Source organism: Hyla sarda, chromosome 1 (genome assembly GCF_029499605.1).
Source record: "Hyla sarda isolate aHylSar1 chromosome 1, aHylSar1.hap1, whole genome shotgun sequence".
In the NCBI taxonomy this organism is placed as follows: domain Eukaryota; kingdom Metazoa; phylum Chordata; class Amphibia; order Anura; family Hylidae; genus Hyla; species Hyla sarda.
Window position 1 is genome coordinate 15,475,641 of NC_079189.1, and position 21,218 is coordinate 15,496,858.

Here is a 21,218-nt window from a genome sequence, read left to right on the forward strand (position 1 = left end):
CAGTTACTCCTCCGTTCTTCTACAGCAGTGCTTCCCTACCAGTGTGCCTCCAGCTGTTGCAAAACTACAACTCCCAGCATTCCCGGACAGCCAAAGGCTGTCCGGGCATGCTGGGAGTTGTAGTTTTGCAACAGCTGGAGGCACCCTAGTGGGGAAACACTGCCTTACAGTCTATTCTTTCTTATTTAGGTCATTTACTCATTTATTATTAATCTTCTTCATCACATCCTATCTGGAGGGATTTCATGGTTTAAAGAGAACCTGTGTAATGAAATAGCGGGGTTCCTATGCCTCCTGTCCTCCTATATCAATAAGAGGGTGTATTACTACATCTTCTGCTTACACAGTACATCCTGGAGTCTCCAGTAAGGCTATGTTCACACCGCAGGAATTTTCCGAGCGGACAGTTGACTGTGTGAACGTAGCCTAAATTTCCGTGCAGACATTCCACAGACAGTAGAGCGCAGGCAGAACATGACGGCGCAAGGACTGCTCTGAAATACAGTGGGGCAAAAAAGTATTTAGTCAGCCACCAATTGCGCAAGTTCTCCCACTTAAAAAGATGAGAGGCTGTAATTTTCATCATAGGTTATAACCTCAACTATGAGAGACAGAATGAGAAACAAAATCCATAAAATCACATTGTCTGATTTTTAAAGAATTATTCGCAAATTATGGTGGAAAATAAGTATTTGGTCACCTACAAACAAGCAAGATTTCTGTCTCTCACAGACCTGTAACTTCTTCTTTAAGAGTCTCCTCTGTCCTCCACTCGTTACCTGTATTAATGGCTCCTGTATGAACTTATCAGTATAAAAGACACCTGTCCACAACCGCAAACAGTCAAACTCCAAACTCCACTATGACCAAGACCAAAGAGCTGTCGAAGGACACCAGAAACAAAATTGTAGACCTGCACCAGGCTGGGTAGACTGAATCTGCAATAGGCAAGCAGCTTGGTTTGAGGAGATCAAATGTGGCTGCAATTATTAGAAAATGGAAGACATAGAAGACCACTGATAATATCGCTTGATCTGGGGCTCCACGTAAGATCTCTCACCGTGGTGTCAAAATGATCAGAAGAATGGTAAGCAAAAATCCTAGAACCACATGGGGGTCCTAGTGTATGACCTGCAGAGAGCTGGGACCAAAGTAACAAAGATTACCATCAGTAACACACTACGCCGCCAGGGACTCAAATCATGCAGTGCCAGACATGTCCCCTTGAATAAGCCAGTACATGTCCGGGCCTGTCTGAAGTTTGCTAGAGAGCATTTGGATGATCCAGAAGAGTATTGGGAGAATGTCATATGGTCAGATGAAACCAAAGTAGAACTTTTTGGTGAAAACTCAACTCGTCGTGTTTGGAGGAGAAAGAATGCTGAGTTGCATCAAAAGGACACCATACCTACTGTGAAGCATGGGGGCGGAAACATCATGAAAATTTCAGGCCTCTCTCATCTTTTAAAGTGGGAGAACTTGCACAATTGGTGGCTGACTAAATACTTTTTTGCCCAACGGTATGCCTTCTCATAGACGGCTATGCATTTTCGTGCGCAATGCGCAAAAACAATGACAAAGTTCGGGATCAGGATTTGCACGGCATGTGTTCCTGCCATGGAAATTCTGCCATATTTTACAGTGTAGCAGAATCCCATTGAAATCCGTGTGGAATATTCTTGCCATGTGAACATAACCTAAGGCTCTCGCCACTCCACGTTCTATCCAGCAGAAACACTGAAAACCTGACAGAACTTTTGAGACAGGACTCTTCTAGGAGACAGGTGCACGAGGACAGGACTCTCCTAGGAGACAGGTGCACGGGGACAGGACTTTCCTAGGAGACAGGTGCACGAGGACAGGACTCTCCTAGGAGACAGGTGCACGAGGACAGGACTCTCCTAGGAGACAGGTGCACGAGGACAGGACTCTCCTAGGAGACAGGTGCACGGGGAGAGGAGTCTCCTAGGAGACAGGTGCACAGGGAGAGGAGTCTCCTAGGAGACAGGTGCACAGGGACAGGACTCTCCTAGGAGACAGGTGCACAGGGACAGGACTCTCCTAGGAGACAGGTGCTCGAGGTAAGGACTCTCCTAGGAGACAGGTGCACAAGGACAGGACTCCCCTAGGAGACAGGTGCACGAGGACAGAACTCTCCTAGGAGACAGGTGCACTGGGACAGGACTCTCCTAGGAGACAGGTGCACAGGGACAGGACTCTCCTAGGAGACAGGTGCACAGGGACAGGACTCTCCTAGGAGACAGGTGCTCGGGGTAAGGACTCTCCTAGGAGAGAGGTGCACGTGGACAGGACTCCCCTAGGAGACAGGTGCACGGGGACAGGACTCTCCTAGGAGACAGGTGCACGAGGACAGAACTCTCCTAGGAGACAGGTGCACTGGGACAGGACTCTCCTAGGAGACAGGTGCACAGGGACAGGACTCTCCTAGGAGACAGGTGCACAGGGACAGGACTCTCCTAGGAGACAGGTGCACAGGGACAGGACTCTCCTAGGAGACAGGTGCACAGGGACAGGACTTTCCGAGGAGACAGGTGCTCGGGGACAGGACTTTCCGAGGAGACAGGTGCACAGGGACAGGACTCTCCTAGGAGACAGGTGCACGGGGACAGGACTCTCCTAGGAGACAGGTGCACAAGGACAGGACTCTTCTAGGAGACAGGTACACGGGGACAGGACTCTCCTAGGAGACAGGTGCACGGGGACAGGACTCTCCTAGGAGACAGGTGCACGTGGATAGGACTCTCCTAGGAGACAGGTGCACAGGGACAGGACTCTCCTAGTAGACAGGTGCACGGGGACATGACTCTTCTAGGAGACAGGTGCACAGGGACAGGACTCTCCTAGGAGACAGGTGCACAAGGACAGGACTCTTCTAGGAGACAGGTGCACGGGGAGAGGACTCTCCTAGGAGACAGGTGCACGGGGAGAGGACTCTTCTAGGAGACAGGTGCACGGGGAGAGGACTCTCCTAGGAGACAGGTACACGGGGACAGGACTCTTCTAGGAGACAGGTGCACTGGGACAGGACTCTCCTAGGAGACAGGTGCACAGGGACAGAACTCTCCTAGGAGACAGGTGCACGGGCAGAGGAGTCTCCTAGGAGACAGGTGCACGGGGACAGGACTCTCCTAGGAGACAGGTGCTCGGGGACAGGACTCTCCTAGGAGACAGGTGCACGGGGACAGGACTCTCCTAGTAGACAGGTGCACAGGGACAGGACTCTCCTAGGAGACAGGTGCACAGGGACAGGACTCTCCTAGGAGACAGGTACACGAGGACAGGACTCTTCTAGGAGACAGGTGCACAGGGACAGGACTCTCCAAGGAGACAGGTGCACGGGGACAGGACTCTCCTAAGAGACAGGTGCACCGGGACAGGACTCTCCTAGGAGACAGGTGCACAGGGACAGGACTCTCCTAGGAGACAGGTGCACAGGGACAGGACTCTCCTAGGAGACAGGTGCACGGGGACAGGACTCTCCTAGGAGACAGGTGCACAGGGACAGGACTCTCCAAGGAGACATTTGCTCTGAGAAGGGACCTTCCTATAAGAAAAGTGCACAGGAATGGGACTCTCCCAATGGGGACTATCCTACGAGACAGGTGCCAAGGACAGGACTCTCCCAGGAGACACATGCTTAGAGACTTGTCTCTCCAAGGAGACACTTGCTCACAGGCAGGACTCTCCAAGGAGACACTTGCTCACAGGCAGGACCCTGCAGCACCAACTTATTTAGCCAGTCCTGAGAGATGGCGGTAACACAGGACACATCTAGGACACGTCCTTCCCTGGAAGAACAGCTTTTTCTTAGGTTATACTTAGGGCATATTCGAGATGAGGGCATCTGAGGAAGGAGATGAAGCGAGGGGGGAGCACATTACCTGACGCACCCTCAGAAGTGGAGGGAAGATAAGATCGGTGCTGGATGATGACCTCTGACTTTTTGGATTATCTTTAGTTAATGTATAATAGAAACTTCTAAAGCTTTTGTATGAGATTCCATTCCTCACATCTATACGATCAGTTTTCTATCAGATTTCTTACTGAAACGTCTTCTGCACCTTATAGATGTCACAGCTGAGGGTTCGTTACAGTTTGTATTATTGTTGTTTCTGGTCTAGACAATCCCTGATACTTTTCACTGGCCCTGATACACTGTAGCAAACCATCACCCCAGAAGAGCTCTGAGCAGCCTGTAAGAGCATTGTCCAGACTGTATCCAGCTGTAACTAGCCTCTAGCCTTCCTGGTTTAGCAGTACTACAATTCCCAGAATCCCTTGCTTTCCCTCACCTTTCCTACTCTCCTTGCACAGCAATCCTGCCAGTTCCCTGCCCACAGCTGTTGCAGAACATCCATTTTATCACACAATCAGTGTGGTTTCAGCACCTGCTGTATCCATTCCCTGTCTGCTCCTCTGCCTGTGGGATTGCTCAGCACAAGGCATCATTCTATGAACACGCCTCATTCTTCCCTAAATCTCCTATTAAAGATATATATCCAGCCACACCTCCTGAGACAGCAGAGGACTAAGCATTGACTCTGGAGAGAGGGAGGCACCAGGAAGTTGCTGAGACAACACCACACTGACAAGGAGAGTACTACACAACTTTCTGTCGAGACAGAAGGAGGAGCCGGGGAGCTGCTGAGAGATCATCACACTGATAATGAGAGGAATACACAACTTCCTGCCTGGACAGGGGGAGAAGCTGGGGAGCCGCTGAGACAATACCACACTGACAATGAGAGGACTACAAAACTTTCTATTGGGAGAGAGGGAGGAGCCAGGGGAGCTGCTGAAACATCCCCACATTGACAATGAAAGGCCTACACAACTTTCTAACAGGAAAAAGGGAGAAGCCAGGGGCTGCTTAGACAACACCACAGTGACAGCGAGAGAACTACACAACTTCCTGTCAGGAGAGGGAGGAGCTGGGTGCTGCTTAGACAACACCACAGTGACAGCAAGAGGACTACATAACTTCCTGTCGGGAGAGATGATGGAGTTGGGGAGCTGCTGAGACAACACCACACTGACAAAGAGAGGACTACACAATTTCTGGTTAGGAATATTTCTCTTAAAGGGGTACTCTGGTCAAAAACCTTTATTTTTTATTTTTATTTTTTTTTATAAATCAACTGGTGCCAGAAAGTTAAACAGATTTGTAAATTACTTCTATTAAAAAAATCTTAATCCTTCCAGTACTTATTAGCTGCTGCATACTACAGCGGAAATTCTTTTTTCTTTTTGGAACACAGGGCTCTCTGTTGAATCATGACCACAGTGCTCTCTGCTGACATCTCTGTCCATTTTAGGAACTGTCCAGAGCAGCATATGTTTGCTATGGGGATTTTTTTCCTATTCTGGACAGTTCCTAAAATGGACAGAGATGTCAGCAGAGAGCACTGTGATCGTGATGTCAGCAGAGAGCTCTGTGTTCCAAACGGAAAAGAATTTCCACTGTGGTATTCAGCAGCTAATAAGTACCGGAAGGATTAAGATTTTTTAATAGAAGTAATTTACAAATCTGTTTAACTTTCTGGCACCAGTTGATTTAAATAAAATAAAAATAAAAAAGTTTTCCACTGGAGTACCCCTTTAAGTGATAACACTATATTAGTACGTTCTATATATCTTGAGGTTATAATCTTATTTAAATACAATTTTCTAATACTGGAATATCCCTTTAACTCTACATCCCCCACGATGCATCTGTGTATAGACCCTGAGCCTAAAAATGGCAGCAGGGACGCGTGAACACCCGCAGAACTATGAATGCAGCTCCGGATGTTAGTTGACAGAGATTGACCATTGAGCCGCAGCTATCACCCAGCTTTCCTAGACCCCTGAACAGCAAATCCGCTCAGTCTTCTGTTCCCTCCGTAGACCGGTGCGTGGCAGGGAGGAGGTTAATCCGCAGAGTACTGATCCCACTCACAGCTAGCGACATGTGTTTGTCACTGTCACCGGGATGACATTTAGAAAGCTGCCGTGGGCGTGGATCGGAGGGTCGTCTGTTCACTGCGGTAAACACCCCCCCCCCGCCTGTCACCGCTCGCCGCCAGAGGATCCCACCATGACCCCCCACCCAGAAAAGATCTTACTGTCCCCACGACAACACTTCCTGCCCTTGTCATCTGACAGCTTGGATTGAATAAAATAAATAAATGTATCCAACTGTTGCAAAACTACAACTCCCAGCATGCCCGGACAGCCGTTGGCTGTCCGGGCATACTTGGAGTTGTAGTTTTGCAACAGCTGGAGGCACCCTGGTTGGGAAACACTGGTCTAGGCTGTTTCTACCATCCCATGTTCTAGGGTGGGTTTCAGCTTTTCTATATGTTCTATACCAATTCCCTGACGGCAAGCAGAGATATTGAAAATGCCGAAAAATGTAACCATAAAACGCCTACTACTAATACATTGTTTGGAACCAAGAGTTTTCAGTCACTGGTAAGAATGTTCTCATTCACTGACAGAAAGCACTTGTCAGCACATGAAAAATTTTCAATAAAAATAAGTTGAAAGAAAGCAGAGATATTAAAAATGGGGAGAAATTGAACCTTAAAAGCACAAACTACCGATACATTGATTGTTACAATGTATCAGTGTACGCTGTTCTCCTGTCTCAAGTACGTTTTCAGCCACTGATTAAAGTATACTTATTCACTGACAGCAAGCAGAGATATTGAAAACATTGAGTAAGCATTCTACTGATACATTGTTTGTAACAATGTATCATTGTACGCTGTTCTCCTGTCTCAAGTACAACGTTTTCAGCCACTGATTAAAGTATACCTATTCACTGACAGCAAGCAGATATATTGAAAACGTTAAATAAACGTACTACTGATACATTGTTTGTAACAATGTATCCTTGTACGCTGTTCTCCTGTCTCAAGTACGTTTACAGCCACTGATTAAAGTAAACTTATTCACTGACAGCAAGCAAAGATATTGAAAACATTGAGTAAGCATACTACTTATACATTGTTTGTAACAATGTATCAGTGCAGACTGTCCTACTGTCCCAAGTACAAAGGGTTTTCAGCCACTGGGTAAATTGTACGTATTCACTGACAGCAAGCAGAGATATTAAAAATGGGGAGAAATTGAACCTTAAAGCACAAACTACCGATACATTGATTGTTACAATGTATCAGTGTACGCTGTTCTCCTGTCTCAAGTACAACGTTCTCAGCCACTGATTAAAGTATACCTATTCACTGACAGCAAGCAGATATATTGAAAACATTAAATAAACATACTACTGATACATTGTTTGTAACAATGTATCATTGTACGCTGTTCTCCTGTCTCAAGTACGTTTTCAGCCACTGATTAAAGTATACTTATTCACTGACAGCAAGCAAAGATATTAAAAACATTGAGTAAGCATACTACTGATACATTGTTTGTAACAATGTATCAGTGCAGACTGTCCTACTGTCCCAAGTACAAAGGGTTTTCAGCCACTGGGTAAATTGTACGTATTCACTGACAGCAAGCAGAGATATTGAAAATGGCGAGAAATTGAACCATAAAACGCATACTACTAATACATTGTTTGTAACAATGCATCGGCGCAGGCGGTTCTAATGCTTGGAGTTGTAGTTTTGCAACAGCTGGAGGCACCCTGGTTGGGAAACACTGGTCTAGGCTGTTTCTACCATCCCATGTTCTAGGGTGGGTTTCAGCTTTTCTATATGTTCTATACCAATTCCCTGACGGCAAGCAGAGATATTGAAAATGCCGAAAAATTTAACCATAAAACGCCTACTACTAATACATTGTTTGGAACCAAGAGTTTTCAGTCACAGGTTAGAATGTTCTCATTCACTGACAGAAAGCACTTGTCAGCACATGAAAAATTTTCAATAAAAATAAGTTGAAAGAAAGCAGAGATATTAAAAATGGGGAGAAATTGAACCTTAAAAGCACAAACTACCGATACATTGATTGTTACAATGTATCAGTGTACGCTGTTCTCCTGTCTCAAGTACAACGTTTTCAGCCACTGATTAAAGTATACTTATTCACTGACAGCAAGCAGAGATATTGAAAACATTGAGTAAGCATTCTACTGATACATTGTTTGTAACAATGTATCATTGTACGCTGTTCTCCTGTCTCAAGTACAACGTTTTCAGCCACTGATTAAAGTATACCTATTCACTGACAGCAAGCAGATATATTGAAAACGTTAAATAAACGTACTACTGATACATTGTTTGTAACAATGTATCCTTGTACGCTGTTCTCCTGTCTCAAGTACGTTTACAGCCACTGATTAAAGTAAACTTATTCACTGACAGCAAGCAGAGATATTAAAAACATTGAGTAAGCATACTACTGATACATTGTTTGTAACAATGTATCAGTGCAGACTGTTCTACTGTCCCAAGTACAAACCACTGGGTAAATTGTACTTATTCACTGACAGCAAGCAGAGATATTGAAAATGGCGAGACATTGAACCATAAAACACATACTACTAATACATTGTTTGGAACAATGTATCGGCGCAGGCGGTTCTAATGTCCAAGGTACCAAGTGTTTTCAGCAACTGGTTAGAATGTTTTCATTCACTGACAGAAAGCACTTCAATAAAAATAAGTTGAAAGAAAGCAGAGATCTAAAAAATGGTGAGAAATTGAACCTCAAAGTACATACTACCGATACGTTGATTGTAACAATGTATCAGTGCACGCTGTTCTCCTCTCTCAAGTACAACGTATTCAGCCACTGATTAAAGTATACTTATTCGCTGACAGCAAGCAGACAGATTGAAAACATTGAGTAACTGAACCATAATGCGCATGCTATTAATACATTGTTTGTAACAATGTATCAGTGCAGACTGTTATACTGTCCCAAGTACAAAGGGTTTTCAGCCACAGGGTAAATTGTACTTATTCACTGACAGCAAGCAGATATATTGAAAATTGGGAGTGATTGAACCATAAAAGGCATACTACTGATAAATTGTTTGTACCAGTGTAGGCTGTTCTCCTGTCCCAAATGCAAAGGTTTTTCAGTCACTGTTTAGAATATACTAATTTACTGACAGCAAGCAGAGGTATTAAAAATGACGAGAAATTAAACCAAAAAGCACAAACTACCGATACGTTGATTGTAACAATGTATCAGTGCACACTGTTCTCCTGTCTCAAGTACAAAAGTTTTCAGCCACTGATTAAAGTATACTTATTCGCTGACAGCAAGCAGAGAGATTGAAAACATTGAGTAACTGAACCATAAAGCGCATGCTGTTAATACATTGTTTGTAACAATGTATCAGTGCAGACTGCTCTACTGTCCCAAGTACAAAGGGTTTTCAGCCACTGGGTAAATTGTTCGTATTCACTGACAGCAAGCAGAGATATTGAGAATGTTGAGTAATTGAATTATAAAATGCATACTCCTGATACAGTCACTGATGGCAAGCAGAGGTATTGAAAATGGTGAGAAATTGAACCATTGAAGGCATCCTACTGATACATTCACTGTATGCTGTTCGCCTGTCTCAAATATACAAAGTTTCCAGCCACTGAAAGTATACTTTTTCACTGACAGCACGCAGAGATTTTGAAAATGGTGAGAAATTGAACCATAAAATGCATACTACTCATACATTGTCTGTAACAATGTATCAGTGTACGCTGGTCTCCTGTCTCAAGTGCAAAAGGGTTTGAGACGCTGTTTAGAATATACTAATTTACTGACAGCAAGCAGAGGTATTAAAAAGGATGTGAAGTTAAATCATAGAATGCATACTACTGATACATTAATTGTACCAATGTAGGCTGTTCTACTGTCCCAAGTACAAAGGGTTTTCAGCCACTGGTTAGATTGTACTCATTCACTGACAGCAAGCAGAGATATATAATTCTTTGCATATTCTTTATCTATTCATTGACAGCAAGCAAGGCTCTTAAGATGATGAGTGAGAATTAACACACAAACTTTATTAGAATTGACTAACCCTTCAGTGTGTAATGCAGCGATTCCTAAGCAGGGTGCCTCCAGCTGTTGCAAAACTACAAATCCCAGCATGCCCGGACAGCCTTAGGCTGTCCGGGCATGCTGGGAGTTGTAGTTTTGCAACAGCCGGGGGCACACTGGTTGAGAAACACTAGTGTAATGACTAAACATGCGGGGAAGAAAAAAGATTCTGCTATACTTTGCCTTTAACCTTTTTTTAAGATCACTGATAGCAGTCAGGGAATGGAAACCTGTGTAGACCTTCAGGACTTTGGTCTGATACATTTTAGCTGCACTGATACATTGTAGCAAACACATTAAAAGAAAAGAGAGATTTTTGGTGGTGACTTATGTAGCTCACAGACCGGATACAAACGTAAATATAAATGATGACGCTTCTGTTCACTGACAGCAAGCAGGGGTCTTAAAATGGCGAGCAAGAGGATTGGCAAGACCACGTGCAACTGTAGCAAAGTCAGTTAATCCCCACCCGCTTTCAGCCTCTTTGCGTAATTCATGCTACCATTCAGTGACAGCAAGCAGGTATATTGAAGTTGTGATTTGATGCACTAAGTTTATTAGAAAGTCCTAAATAAATGACTAAAGGCGTTACCATGAACTGGTTAAAAAAATTGGGATTTTGACTCTCTTACATACTTTTCCTTGCAATTCCTCAGCCTTTTTAAGATCTCTGATAGCAGTCAGTGAATGGCAAATCTGTATAGACATAATTCTTGTTATGCCTTCTGTATCTAGTCATACAAAATAAAAATGCTCTTCAAACAGTCTGGACTTTAGTTTACCTGCACTGATACATTGTAGCGAACACATTAAAACAAAAAAAAGAGAAATGTCTGGTGATGACTGCTAATGTTTCTTTTCACTGACTGCAAGCAGTGATCTTAAAATGGCAAGTGAGCGTTCTAACCGTTCATTATGTCATGATGAAGAGTGTCATCCGGGACTAGTAAAAATAAAAAATAAAAAAGGAAAAAGTTCTTTAACGTTCTACCATTCTTTGTGCAGTAGGCCCTCTCTGCTTGCTGTCAGTGAATGAGCACATTCTAATGGGTGGCTGAAAACCCTTTGTACTTGGGACAGTAGAATAGTTTACACTGATACATTGTGACAAACAATGTTTTAGTAGTATATGCTTTAATTTCTCACCGTTTTCAATATCACTGCTTGTTGTCAGTGAATTGTTACATAACTTATATCCAAAGGCTAAAAAGCCCTTAGAACTTGGGATGGTAGAAACAGCCTAGATCAGTATTCCACAACCAGGATGCCTCCAGCTGTAGCAAAACTACAACTCCCAGCATGCCCGGACAGCCGTTGGCTGTCTGGGCATGCTGGGAGTTGTAGTTTTGCAACAGCTGGAGGCAACCCTCATTGGGAAACACTGGCCTAGACTGATACATTGTTACATAGCAGTATTATGAGCAGGAGCCTCTAAATGTAAACTATAAAATAATTCTATTCACTGACAACAAGCAGAGATTTTGATGAAGTGTTAAAACAGGTCATGTGACTCTTCTTAATGTTTTTTTTTTTTTTCTTTTGCAGTGGTTGAATCAGAGTCACAATGCAGGTGTCAACTATGCAAATCGCAACGCGAGCAAGGTGAGACCCCCCCCCCCCCCCCCCTGACCCCCTCCATTATATTTTTCCAGCTATCGGAGGTAGTGCCCATGTTTAGACAATAAGAGGGAAAAGTTTTACAACTTTGCACACTCACCATCACTAATCATTCCAGCACAGATACATTCTTGCGTTTCATTGCCGTAACTGGGTCATGTGATCACTATTCTCACCCACAGTAAATCACAATGTTTAATGTGTCAGAGGAAGTGGTCAGTCCTGGGTCAGCTGACTCCCTGTGAACTGCAGGATGACATTATCACTCCTGGCAACTCCCATACCCCGCCCCTCCCAGCTCTATCTGTATACTGCTGCTATCTCTATGAGATCAGGATATATATTAGTTATACACCTCCCCTCCAGCTCTATCTGTATACTGCTGCTATCTCTGGGATCAGAATATATAGTAGTTATACACCTCCCCTCCAGCTCTATCTGTATACTGCTGCTGCTATCTGTATGGTATTAGGATATATAGTAATTATACACCTCCCCTACAGATATATAGTAGTTATACACCTCCCCTCCAGCTCTATCTGTATACTGCTCCTATCTCTATGGGATCAGGATATATAGTAGTTATACACCTCCCCTCCAGCGCTATCTGTATACTGCTCCTATCTCTATGGGATCAGGATATATAGTAGTTATACACCTCCCCTCCAGCTCTATCTGTATACTGCTCCTATCTCTATGGGATCAGGATATATAGTAGTTATACACCTCCCCTCCAGCTCTATCTGTATACTGCTGCTGCTGTCTCCATAGGATCAGGATATATATAGTTATATACCTCCCCTCCAGCTCTATCTGTATACTGCTGCTATCTCTATGGTATCAGGATATATAGTAGTTATACACCTCCCCTCCAGCTCTATCTGCATACTGCTGCTATCTCTATGGTATCAGGATATATAGTAGTTATACACCTCTCCTCCCATCTCTATCTGTATACTGCTGCTGCTCTCTCTATGGGATCAGGATATATAGTAGTTATACACCTCCCCTCCAGCTCTATCTGTATACTGCTGCTATCTCTATGGTATCAGGATATATAGTAGTTATACACCTCTCCTCCCAGCTCTATCTGTATACTGCTGCTGCTCTCTCTATGGGATCAGGATATATAGTAGTTATACACCTCCCCTCCAGCTCTATCTGTATACTGCTGCTCCTATCTCCATAGGATCAGGATGTATAGTAGTTATATACCTCCCCTCCAGCTCTATCTGTATACTGCTGCTGCTATCTCTATGGTATCAGGATATATAGTAGTTATACACCTCCCCTCCAGCTCTATCTGTATACTGCTGCTATCTCTATGGGATCAGGATATATAGTAGTTATACACCTCCCCTCCCAGCTCTATCTGTATACTGCTGCTATCTCTATGGTATCAGGATATATAGTAGTTATACACCTCCCCTCCCAGCTCTATCTGTATACTGCTGCTATCTCTATGGTATCAGGATATATAGTAGTTATACACCTCCCCTCCAGCTCTATCTGTATACTGCTGCTACTATATCTATGGGATTAGGATATATAGTAGTTATACACTTCCCCTCCAGCTCTATCTGTATACTGCTGCTACTATCTCTATGGTATCAGGATATATAGTAGTTATACAACTCCGCTCCAGCTCTATCTGTATACTGCTGCTGCTATCTCTATGGTATCAGGATATATAGTAGTTATACACCTCCCCTCCAGCTCTATCTGTATACTGCTGCTATCTCTATGGGATCAGGATATATAGTAGTTATACACCTCCCCTCCCAGCTCTATCTGTATACTGCTGCTTTCTCTATGGTATCAGGATATATAGTAGTTATACACCTCCCCTCCCAGCTCTATCTGTATACTGCTGCTACTATCTCTATGGGATTAGGATATATAGTAGTTATACACTTCCCCTCCAGCTCTATCTGTATACTGCTGCTACTATCTCTATGGGATTAGGATATATAGTACTTATACACTTCCCCTCCAGCTCTATCTGTATACTGCTGCTATCTCTATGGTATCAGGATATATAGTAGTTATACACCTCCCCTCCAGCTCTATCTGTATACAGCTGCTATCTCTATGGTATCAGGATATATAGTAGTTATATACCTCCGCTCCAGCTCTATCTGTATACTGCTGCTATCTCTATGGTATCAGGATATACAGTAGTTATACACCTCCCCTCCCAGCTCTATCTGTATACTGCTGCTCTCTCTATGGTATCAGGATATATAGTAGTTATACACCTCCCCTCCAGCTCTATCTGTATACTGCTGCTATCTCTATGGTATCAGGATATATAGTAGTTATACACCTCCCCTCCAGCTCTATCTGTATACTGCTGCTATCTCTATGGTATCAGGATATATAGTAGTTATACACCTCCCCTCCAGCTCTATCTGTATACAGCTGCTATCTCTAAGGTATCAGGATATATAGTAGTTATATACCTCCGCTCCAGCTCTATCTGTATACTGCTGCTATCTCTATTGTATCAGGATATACAGTAGTTATACACCTCCCCTCCCAGCTCTATCTGTATACTGCTGCTATCTCTATGGTATCAGGATATATAGTATTTATACACCTCCCCTCCAGCTCTATCTGTATACTGCTGCTATCTCTATGGTATCAGGATATATAGTAGTTATATACCTCCGCTCCAGCTCTATCTGTATACTGCTGCTATCTCTATGGTATCAGGATATACAGTAGTTATACACCTCCCCTCCCAGCTCTATCTGTATACTGCTGCTATCTCTATGGTATCAGGATATATAGTAGTTATACACCTCCCCTCCAGCTCTATCTGTATACTGCTGCTATCTCTATGGTATCAGGATATATAGTAGTTATACACCTCCCCTCCAGCTCTATCTGTATACAGCTGCTATCTCTATGGTATCAGGATATATAGTAGTTATATACCTACGCTCCAGCTCTATCTGTATACTGCTGCTATCTCTATGGTATCAGTATATACAGTAGTTATATACCTCCCCTCCCAGCTCTATCTGTATACTGCTGCTATCTCTATGGTATCAGGATATATAGTAGTTATACACCTCCCCTCCAGCTCTATCTGTATACTGCTGCTATCTCTATGGTATCAGGATATATAGTAGTTATACACCTCCCCTCCAGCTCTATCTGTATACAGCTGCTATCTCTATGGTATCAGGATATATAGTAGTTATATACCTCCGCTCCAGCTCTATCTGTATACTGCTGCTATCTCTATGGTATCAGGATATACAGTAGTTATACACCTCCCCTCCTAGCTCTATCTGTATACTGCTGCTATCTCTATGGTATCAGGATATACAGTAGTTATACACCTCCCCTCCCAGCTCTATCTGTATACTGCTGCTATCTCTATGGGATCAGGATATATAGTAGTTACTTACCTCCCCTCCAGCTCTATCTGTATACTGCTGCTGCTATCTCTATGATATCAGGATATATAGTAGTTATACACCTCCCCTCCAGCTCTATCTGTATACTGCTGCTATCTCTATGGTATCAGGATATATAGTAGTTATACACCTCCCCTCCAGCTCTATCTGTATACTGCTGCTATCTCTATGGTATCAGGATATATAGTAGTTATACACCTCCCCTCCAGCTCTATCTGTATACAGCTGCTATCTCTATGGTATCAGGATATATAGTAGTTATATACCTCCGCTCCAGCTCTATCTGTATACTGCTGCTATCTCTATGGTATCAGGATATACAGTAGTTATACACCTCCCCTCCTAGCTCTATCTGTATACTGCTGCTATCTCTATGGTATCAGGATATACAGTAGTTATACACCTCCCCTCCCAGCTCTATCTGTATACTGCTGCTATCTCTATGGGATCAGGATATATAGTAGTTACTTACCTCCCCTCCAGCTCTATCTGTATACTGCTGCTGCTATCTCTATGATATCAGGATATATAGTAGTTATACACCTCCCCTCCAGCTCTATCTGTATACTGCTGCTATCTCTATGGTATCAGGATATATAGTAGTTATACACCTCCCCTCCAGCTCTATCTGTATACTGCTGCTATCTCTATGGTATCAGGATATATAGTAGTTATACACCTCCCCTCCCAGCTCTATCTGTATACTGCTGCTATCTCTATGGTATCAGGATATACAGTAGTTATACACCTCCCCTCCCAGCTCTATCTGTATACTGCTGCTATCTCTATGGGATCAGGATATATAGTAGTTATATACCTACGCTCCAGCTCTATCTGTATACTGCTGCTATCTCTATGGGATCAGGATATATAGTAGTTATACACCTCCCCTCCCAGCTCTATCTGTATACTGCTGCTTTCTCTATGGTATCAGGATATATAGTAGTTATACACCTCCCCTCCCAGCTCTATCTGTATACTGCTGCTACTATCTCTATGGGATTAGGATATATAGTAGTTATACACTTCCCCTCCAGCTCTATCTGTATACTGCTGCTACTATCTCTATGGGATTAGGATATATAGTAGTTATACACTTCCCCTCCAGCTCTATCTGTATACTGCTGCTATCTCTATGGTATCAGGATATATAGTAGTTATACACCTCCCCTCCAGCTCTATCTGTATACAGCTGCTATCTCTATGGTATCAGGATATATAGTAGTTATATACCTCCGCTCCAGCTCTATCTGTATACTGCTGCTATCTCTATGGTATCAGGATATACAGTAGTTATACACCTCCCCTCCCAGCTCTATCTGTATACTGCTGCTATCTCTATGGTATCAGGATATATAGTAGTTATACACCTCCCCTCCAGCTCTATCTGTATACTGCTGCTATCTCTATGGTATCAGGATATATAGTAGTTATACACCTCCCCTCCAGCTCTATCTGTATACTGCTGCTATCTCTATGGTATCAGGATATATAGTAGTTATACACCTCCGCTCCAGCTCTATCTGTATACTGCTGCTATCTCTATGGTATCAGGATATATAGTAGTTATACACCTCCCCTCCAGCTCTATCTGTATACTGCTGCTATCTCTATTGTATCAGGATATACAGTAGTTATACACCTCCCCTCCCAGCTCTATCTGTATACTGCTGCTATCTCTATGGTATCAGGATATATAGTAGTTATACACCTCCCCTCCAGCTGTATCTGTATACTGCTGCTATCTCTATGGTATCAGGATATATAGTAGTTATATACCTCCGCTCCAGCTCTATCTGTATACTGCTGCTATCTCTATGGTATCAGGATATACAGTAGTTATACACCTCCCCTCCCAGCTCTATCTGTATACTGCTGCTATCTCTATGGTATCAGGATATATAGTAGTTATACACCTCCCCTCCAGCTCTATCTGTATACTGCTGCTATCTCTATGGTATCAGGATATATAGTAGTTATACACCTCCCCTCCAGCTCTATCTGTATACAGCTGCTATCTCTATGGTATCAGGATATATAGTAGTTATATACCTACGCTCCAGCTCTATCTGTATACTGCTGCTATCTCTATGGTATCAGGATATACAGTAGTTATATACCTCCCCTCCCAGCTCTATCTGTATACTGCTGCTATCTCTATGGTATCAGGATATATAGTAGTTATACACCTCCCCTCCAGCTCTATCTGTATACTGCTGCTATCTCTATGGTATCAGGATATATAGTAGTTATACACCTCCCCTCCAGCTCTATCTGTATACAGCTGCTATCTCTATGGTATCAGGATATATAGTAGTTATATACCTCCGCTCCAGCTCTATCTGTATACTGCTGCTATCTCTATGGTATCAGGATATACAGTAGTTATACACCTCCCCTCCCAGCTCTATCTGTATACTGCTGCTATCTCTATGGTATCAGGATATACAGTAGTTATACACCTCCCCTCCCAGCTCTATCTGTATACTGCTGCTATCTCTATGGGATCAGGATATATAGTAGTTACTTACCTCCCCTCCAGCTCTATCTGTATACTGCTGCTATCTCTATGGTATCAGGATATATAGTAGTTATACACCTCCCCCTCCATCTCTATCTGTATACTGCTGCTATCTCTATGGTATCAGGATATATAGTAGTTATACACCTCCCCTCCTCGCCTATATACCACTAGATTCATTTCATTCACAGAAAGGTAACAGAGATATAGAAAATTGTGAATTCGGGTAGAAGACAGACATGGTCGCACGTCTACAATCTTGTATAATGATCTGATTGGTTCTCAGCATAATATCAAAGACTAACAGGTTGTTATTATACATTATTGATAAAAAGTACAAGCCCACTCGCCACGTCAAGGCCACCTATCCAGAGTGGGTCCCTAACGTCCCTAGCATAAAATGGCGCAGCACTGGGCGGCGACCACCACCGCCGCGACACCAGTGCCCACAGGGGGGAAAACGATGTTAGGGACCCACTCTGGATAGGTGGCCTTGACGTGGCGAGTGGGCTTGTACTTTTTATCAATAATGTATAATAACAACCTGTTAGTCTTTGATATTATGCTGAGAACCAATCAGATCATTATACAAGATTGTAGACGTGCGACCATGTCTGTCTTCTACCCGAATTCACAGAGATGTAGGAAATGCTGAGGAAGCAATATACGCAGTTTATCAGAGAGTAGTGGCGGTTTTCCTGCTACACTGTTCACACTTTGCTGCCTGTCTCCTCCTGTTTTGCAGCCTTCTCCTACATCCAAGTTCATTCTGGGCTACACTGGAGCTGTCGTCAGCGCGGTCTCTATCGCAGTGAGTGCACCCTCCTCTCTATACTACAAAGACTATACCGGGGCCGACCAGTACCATATATAACAGGACGATGGCGCTATCTGCTGTAACTACATCCTTATGACATTGGGGAGGGGGTCACGTCTGTGCCCCACACACTCCAGGCGCCATTGATCTCATTGGTCATCAAGTTGTTACTTGGGTGTTTTTAATTGATATAAATAATTCTTACATCTTGCAGTTTCCATTCTGGCCACTAGGCGCTTAAAGGGGTACTCCAGTGGAAAACATATATATATTTTTTTTCTATTAAATCAACTGGCGCCAGGAAGTTAATCAGATTTGCAAATTACTTCTATTTAAAAATCTTAATCCTTCCAGTACTTATCAGCTTTTGTATGCTCCACAGGAAGTTCTTTTCTTTTTGAATTTCCTTTGTCTGACCACAGTGCTCTCTGCTGACACCTCTGTCCGTGTCGGGAACTGTCCAGAGCAGGAGCAAATCCCCATAGCATACCTCTTCTGCTCTGGACAGTTCCTGACATGGACAGAGGTGTCAGCAGAGAGCACTGTGGACAGAGAGAAAAAGAAATTCAAAAAGAAAAGAACTTCCTCTAGAGCATACAGCAGCTGATAAGTACTGGAAGGATTAAGATTTTTTAATGGAAGTCATTTACAAATCTGTTTAACTTTCTGGCACCAGTTGATTTAAAAAAAAATAAAAATGTTTTCCACCGGAGTACGGTACCCCTTTAATTTTACCTGCAGCGCCACCACTGGTGAAATGAAGTATCATAAAGTGCTCCCTGAGGACAATATACTGTATATGGGATCCATTGAAGTGCTAGGTCCTCCGGAGTGAGGTAGACTCTTTGCAGTGATGTCTTCTTTACTTATATGGGCCCCTGCAGTGACACCACAGGTAAAATTAAAGGGGTACTCCGCCGCCCAAAATGTTCCGAATGCTTGGAACGGGCGGCCGTGATCGTGCCATCACAGCCACGCCCCCTCGTGCAGTCATGTCACGCCCCTCCATTCATGTCTATGGGAGGGGGCGTGACGTTAGTCACGCCCCCTCCATAGACATGAATGGAGGGGGCGGGACATGACGTCATGGGGGGCGTGGTCATGAGGGCACGATCGCGGCCGTCTGCTCCAAGCTCTCTTATCTGAAATATTAAAGGGGTATTCCAGGAAAAAAACTTTTTTTTTTATTTTTTTTATATCAACTGACTCCAGAAAGTTAAACAGATTTGTAAATTTCTTCTGTTAAAAAAATCTTAATCCTTCCAGTAATTATCAGCTGCTGAAGTTGAGTTGTTCTTTTCTGTCCGGCAACAGTGCTCTCTGCTGACATCTCTGCTTGTCTCGGGAACTGCACAGAGTAGAAGAGGTTTGCTATGGGGATTTGCTTCTACTCTGGACAGTTCCCGAGACAGGTGTCATCAGAGAGCACTTAGACAGAAAAGAACAACTCAACTTCAGCAGCTCATAAGTACTGAAAGGATTAAGATTTTTTTAATAGAAGTAATTTACAAATCTGTTTAACTTTCTGGAGCCAGTTGATATATATTTAAAAAAAAAAAAAATTTCCTGGATAACCCCTTTAAAAGTTAGGTATAACTGTGACTGTTCAAAAAACTGCCTTCGCTGTTGCTTTTATATTCTCCTGCAGCGCCACCACTGGTGAAGTAAAGTATTACACAGTTATTGATATCAGTGGATTTTATATATCAGGCTCCAAAGTGCAGGGTCCTCCACATAGACACTCTCTGGAGCCATCTTTACTTTAGCTTATGTGTTACTCTGCAGCGCCACCACTGGTGAACTGAAGTATTACACTAAATCAATGGGCAGTCTATGTAATGTAATGAAGCGAGACCCTCCCTGGAGACACCTTTACTTGACCACCACTTTTAATGTCCCAGGTTGGGGAAAGAGGAAGAAGAACGCTTGTTCCTGGTGGGTTACACAGCGAGTGGGGTTTATTGGAGAAATAAAGAAAATGATGTCAGAATCGAGCGGGGAAGTGAACATAAACATTGGCTCATTAGGCAGCGAATCAATATGGTCCTTGGCCCCGCTCCAGCATCTCCGCACATTAACAAATAATTATTACTAATTGGAAAGTCCTGACTAATCGGACGCGGCTCTGACTCACCGATCTGCCGTTCTCTCGGTATGGCTGCTCCTCGCTGTGACTATCTATGGAGCAGTGTGGATGCGCGGCTAGCCTCGGCCTCCCGATTGGTCTGATCCTGAGCCTCCAGGTTCATGAATATAATACTAGGACTACAGCGAGCACTGGGAGGGGGGGGAGCAGAGTTTTCTGGGACTTCTTTACCAATGATCTATCCCTAGAATAAGCCATCAATATCCTGGTGGAATGTTCATGGGTTGTCTGTGGTGAGGGGAGGGGTGAGCCGCAGGCAGACAGCTCTGGGGGTGACTGATCCCTCCAGGATCAAAAGGGTCAGGCTGGTGCACGGAGCAAACGATGACTGGCGATGCGGAGCAGGAGGCCCGTCACGTCGCAAGCACACCCCCTCAATGCAAGTCTATGGGAGGGGGCGTTACGCCCCCTCCCATAGACTTTCATTGAGGGGCGTGGCCGTGACGTCACGAGGGGGGCATGGCTATGACGTCATGAGCCTCCGGCGCTGCAACAGGGAGATCACGGGGGTTAGGATAAGATGTCTAGGGCTGGAGTACCCCTTTAATCCCCCCTTCTTAATTTAACTTGCCCCTTGAAGGTAGAACCTCCCCGAAGTTATCTTGCCTCTGTATATAGGGTGTACACCCCCCCCCTGTAGTTAGTTTTAGGCCCCCCTATAGT

At 43.8% G+C, this 21,218-nt stretch overlaps 1 protein-coding gene and 1 long non-coding RNA gene across 2 annotated transcripts in view; one reads left to right on the top strand and one right to left on the bottom strand.

Moving 5' to 3' along the window:
• Positions 1-21,218, top strand: part of SFXN5 (sideroflexin 5) — a 296,507-nt gene that overhangs the window by 92,524 nt on the left and 182,765 nt on the right. The window contains exons 8-9 of the mRNA XM_056552672.1: positions 11,572-11,628; positions 18,338-18,403. Coding sequence (XP_056408647.1) covers positions 11,572-11,628; positions 18,338-18,403 — 123 coding nt within the window. The remainder of the gene's footprint in view (positions 1-11,571; positions 11,629-18,337; positions 18,404-21,218) is intronic.
• Positions 1-21,218, bottom strand: part of LOC130314253 (uncharacterized) — an 82,520-nt gene that overhangs the window by 43,951 nt on the left and 17,351 nt on the right. The window lies entirely within an intron of this gene.